The 4,743-nt window shown below is 45.9% G+C and overlaps 1 protein-coding gene across 1 annotated transcript; it reads right to left on the minus strand.

The window, feature by feature from the left end:
- Nucleotides 1-1,712: 1,712 nt before the first annotated feature.
- Nucleotides 1,713-4,723, minus strand: Gpr12 (G protein-coupled receptor 12). Its single transcript, XM_005406351.2, has 2 exons — nucleotides 4,672-4,723; nucleotides 1,713-3,981 (listed from the first exon to the last, which is right to left on the minus strand). Exon 2 carries the CDS (start codon nucleotides 3,964-3,966, stop codon nucleotides 2,962-2,964), a length of 1,005 nt encoding a protein of 334 aa, XP_005406408.1. The 5' UTR covers nucleotides 3,967-3,981; nucleotides 4,672-4,723; the 3' UTR covers nucleotides 1,713-2,961.
- Nucleotides 4,724-4,743: the final 20 nt, after the last annotated feature.

Below are 4,743 nucleotides of genomic sequence, written 5' to 3' on the forward strand. Positions count from 1 at the left end.
CTAAGGCTTCTAGTAAGATAACTAAACTGTCTTAGTTACAAAGACAACTGCTTCTATGGAAAAATAACATAAACTCGGTGGTAATCAGAAATTGTAATTTCATGGAATAAAAGGTTACCTGCCAGCCAAGTGTGGTGGTGGCACACGCCTACAATTCCAGATCCTGGGAGGCTGAGGCAGGAAGACTGTAAGTTTGAGCCTGGCCTGGGCAATTTAGCAAATTAGTGAGATGCCATCTCAAAAGAAACAAATTAAAAAAAAAAAAAAAAAAAAAAAAAAAAAAAGAGCTAGGGATGTAGCTCAGTACAAAGGCCCTGAAATCAATTCCCAGTACTAAATAAATAAATAAATAAATAAATTTACTACCTCACAGCTTCTAGAACTATGACTGTTTTCCATGGTACATTTGGTCCTGTTACAAAGTTAAAGTTATCGGCTATATGTATGCGTATACACATGCACACAAAAACATACACATACAGAGAGATGGGTGCACATTTTGCAATAATGTTATAGAAACAAAGCCTTCTAGGAAACCGCCCAAACATCCACACATCCTCATGATTTAAAATAATAAGGTCATGTTGTAGTCAAACTGAAAAAAATCTGTCAGCTGAAATCGGGTATTTTCAAACCATGAGATCAAAGCAAGCGCTGAGCTGCTTGTGTACGAAGTGAGATACAAACAAACACCCTTCACCCACAGCCGCATCGTCACTCCACATGTAATTTTAAACAGGAAGCTTTGTGTCTTCATTACAGAACCCGAAGTTCGTGACAGTTACATGTGAGAAAGCTGTTTTTCCTCCCCTCTCTTATTCTGCGAGGGATGAAAGACAGCATTCTGCAGGCAGAAAGCAAGATTTAAACTTCAGAAAACCTGGCTGCAAAATCTGCTTTGCTCTGTGGCTTTGGGACATTTCTTCGCCTCTCCTACCAGTCTTAGTTTTCTCACCTGCAGAAGAGCTGTTTTGTGACTACAGCAAAAAATTAGCATACGTATTGCTAAAAATCATATGAGTAGTTATCCTTATAATTCTTACTACTGAGATATGAAAGGGGGACCATCATTTCTACAGAAGCATCATTTATTGCTTTAAACCCTCATTAAAGATATTTCTCTTCCCTTTGTCAATTCTCCCACAGAGAGGTGCTATTAAATTTTAGTGATTAAAAACAGACTCACATTCAATTGGCCAAGTCCATCCAATGTTCAAACAATTTAAAGGCAAGACATCAACTGGATTAGGCTTATCATATAGTGATATGCTTTGAAAATTCTTTCCCACTTCTTAAATATTGCAGTCCTTATCTTGCTTCCATAAATGACCTCAAGGAAGAGAAAGATTCAAGTAGAGGATTTAGTCACGTGAGAGCTACATTAGAAGAAGCTTTGGCGAGATGGCATCAGCACACAGGTTATCAGACGGCCAGTGACCAAGGTGGGGGTGAGATCTAGAATAAACCGATGAGGTTACCTTATTACCAACAATTCCCCCTAAGAACCCTGAGAACCTTGTTTTGCTGCCATGTGAAGTGGATACACTGTCCAGAAATTGTTCCACTGATTGTAGAGACACAGCTATAAATTCACTGTATCAGTATCTATGTCTGTCTGCACTAAGAGAAGTGACACTTGGACACGATCACTTTACAGTATGTTTAAAGTCAGTTCTGTGTAACACCCAACTAAATCTTTGCTCTCTGTAAGCAGGCAATACAGTTTTTATTGCATTTAAGGTTTTTTGTTCTTTAGTGAGAAGGAGTTCAAACATAACTTTTCACGACTAGCCACATGGTTACTCTGCTCATGAACTTGTAGGATACAGCTGATAAACACCGCAGATATGTGTGTTGTATACTCACAAACTTAATTGTTAAGACAGGAGACCACCCATTTCAAATGCATGCTACAGTAGAGATGATATGAACCAGAAAATTTTGATTTTAATATTTAATTCTATCTGTCTCACTCAAGAATAACTGTTAGTATATTCTTAGAGATAGAAAATGTGATGTTTGCATAATCCATGATGGTGTCATATTAATTTTCAGAATATATTAAAATAAATTTAATCTACTTTGACTAGATATTTTTATTTTCGTTTGTTCCTCAAAACAATCAGACTGTAGCTTAGGAAACTACAATGGTGGATCTAATCAATCCTGCTTCATATGTAAATCAAAACCTATTTCATGATTCCTTTTAGAAAGGACATACTGAAAACCTGTAGTGACAAAGGACAACTTTAGTTCTGGATTTACATGGCACCATTTGAAACTAGTGGTCTAGCTAACATAGGCAACTGTGCAGAAGGAGCTGGAACATTTACAGAAGCGAGAAGGTAATTCTTATGAACAGTAATTGCTGAAAGCAAAAAGAATAAATCCGAATGAGTTCACAGTTTCAGCGACAGTAACTTATTACTGAATACATGCTAATAAAAGCAGGTTCTTTCCACACATAATTATGTAAACTAGTTTTGTTGGCTTGAAAGAGATCATACTCTGTCAGATCCATGCAGCACTGAGAATCTACCTTGATTTTTTTTTTTTAAAGCCTGAGAAAAGTAATTCCTTCTCCATGTTCCTTAATAACTCAGATTTATTTGAAAGTCCAGGTAAAAACTCTGAAACTTGTTTACTTAAACTTTATAACATCATGGCCAGGTCATATTCTTTCCTTTCCACCGAGCCCCAAACAAAATAAGAAACCACACCCGAATAAAACAAAATAATGTTGAACAGAGAGGCCAACAATTTTTTTAAAGGGTAACAACACTGATGACATTATTTTCGCTTTAATCACTTAACTCATCTGAATGATGTCACTGTTTCAGTGTTCAGTGCTCTGGTAGCCTGAGAGGGAATCCGACGCAAAGAATTGAAAGGAAGCAGGTCAACCGTCTGGCGGCAGTGGAAGTGCTCGTCACAGGCAGCGTCCTCTTAGGCGGAAGGCTGCTACACATCACTGGGTGACCGTGCTCGCTGGGACAGACTGGGAGGGACACAGCCACAACAAACGAGGCAGAGGGCCTTCTGGATCTCTTGGTTTCTGAAAGCATAGATGACAGGGTTGATGATGGAGTTGTAGGTGGCGGGCAGGAGGGTGGCGTAGGTGTAGATGGAGGGGTAGGTGTAATCTGCTATCAAGGAATAGAGTGTGAAAGGCATCCAGCAAGCAGCAAAGGTCCCCATGATGAGAGCTAGGGTTGAGACCCCTTTCCGGGTGGTCACATAGTGCGACGTGGCCAGGAAGTGGTGCTGCAGGGCTATCTGATGGGCATGCCTCATCACGATCTTACAGATCTGAATGTAGAGCTGGAGCATTAGTGCAAACATGAAGAGGAAAGAGACGGAGAGGATGGCCGCGTTGTTCTTGGTCAGGGGTCTGACCACGCTGCACGTGGACTCGTCCCGCAGGCAGTTCCACCCCAGGACTGGCAGCAGCCCCAGGCAGATGGAGGTCCCCCAGAGCATGACCAGCATGACATAGGTAAAGGTGACCGTCCTCTCCGAATGGTAAGTCAGAGCGTAATAGAGCGAGAGGTAGCGGTCCACAGTGATAGCCAGCAAGCTGCAGACAGAGGCGGAGAAAGAGGCGACAATGAGTCCGATGGTGACCAGCTTGGTAGCTTCCGACTGAAGCAAATAGGCAAAAACAAAATTGATGATGAGTCCGACGCCGGCCAGCAGGTCTGCAAGCGCCAGGCTGCCTATCAGCAGGAACATGGGTGCTCGCAGGCTGGGGTTGTGGAAGATGATAAGGACCACAACAGCATTTTCACAGGAGATGAGGGTGCCCGAGGTGCACAGGACAATGTCCCAGGGGTTCACTACGAGCTCAGGCTCCGGCTCCGCAACAGGAGCCTTGGAGGAGGCAGCGGCTGAGATGTTCTCCGCAGCAGCGGCATCTAAATACTCCCGAGGCAGCCCGCTTACATTGACCTTCAGGTCTTCATTCATTTTAACCCCTGTCCTCTTCAACGAAAAGACAGGCTTTTTAATGTTTAGGCACAGCAGAGCGACAACCCAACATCATGCAGAAACACACACACACACGCGCGCGCGCGCGCACACACGCACACAGAGAGCCAGCCCCGACTCAGATACCAAGTCTCAAATGCCACAAGCCCCGAGAATTACACACCGCGGCGAAATAAAACAAAAGCCAAAGTCTCGGTGGATTAAACCCCGCCACAAAAACGCCGTTTGGTCCCGGGCGGGACTCCAAACACGAGGGTGGGCGAGGCAGGCACACGCGGACTCGCGGCGGCGCGGGGTGCACACGTGCGAATCCCCTCTCGCATGCTGAACGCACAACTGCTTCACCTCCGGGCACCTGCAGACCCCACCACGCGGCGGCCGCCCGGCCGGGCCAACATCCTCGATGGAATATTTAAGCAGCCGCCAAGTGCCGCCCCCCAAACTCATCCCTCGCGCGTGCACACCCTCCAGCACCGACCAGAACAAAGAGGGGGTCCCCGACGCCCCCGCGCGCACGGTGCAGCCAGGGAGGGCCACAAAAGGCGGGTGTGTGCGATGGGAGCGCAGAGGCAGACGGACACACAGACGGATGCCCACGCACTGCCGCGCTCCCTCCGCGCCGGGCACGCGCATCGGACACGGACGCACGCGAGGCTGGGGGCGGGGGCGGGTCGAGGGGGTCACCTTGGCGTGCCGGGCCGAGGGGCTCCTCCGCGGCTTCCCAGGCGCGCGGGCTACTCCTGTCGCAAGTCGGCG

This window comes from Chinchilla lanigera, unplaced genomic scaffold (genome assembly GCF_000276665.1).
Source record: "Chinchilla lanigera isolate Chin_1 unplaced genomic scaffold, ChiLan1.0 scaffold00096, whole genome shotgun sequence".
NCBI classification, from domain to species: domain Eukaryota; kingdom Metazoa; phylum Chordata; class Mammalia; order Rodentia; family Chinchillidae; genus Chinchilla; species Chinchilla lanigera.

Excerpts from the sequence above, each read along its gene's own strand:
- Gpr12 (XM_005406351.2), bottom strand. The coding sequence starts at position 3,966 with ATGAATGAAGACCTGAAGGTCAATGTAAGCGGGCTGCCTCGGGAGTAT.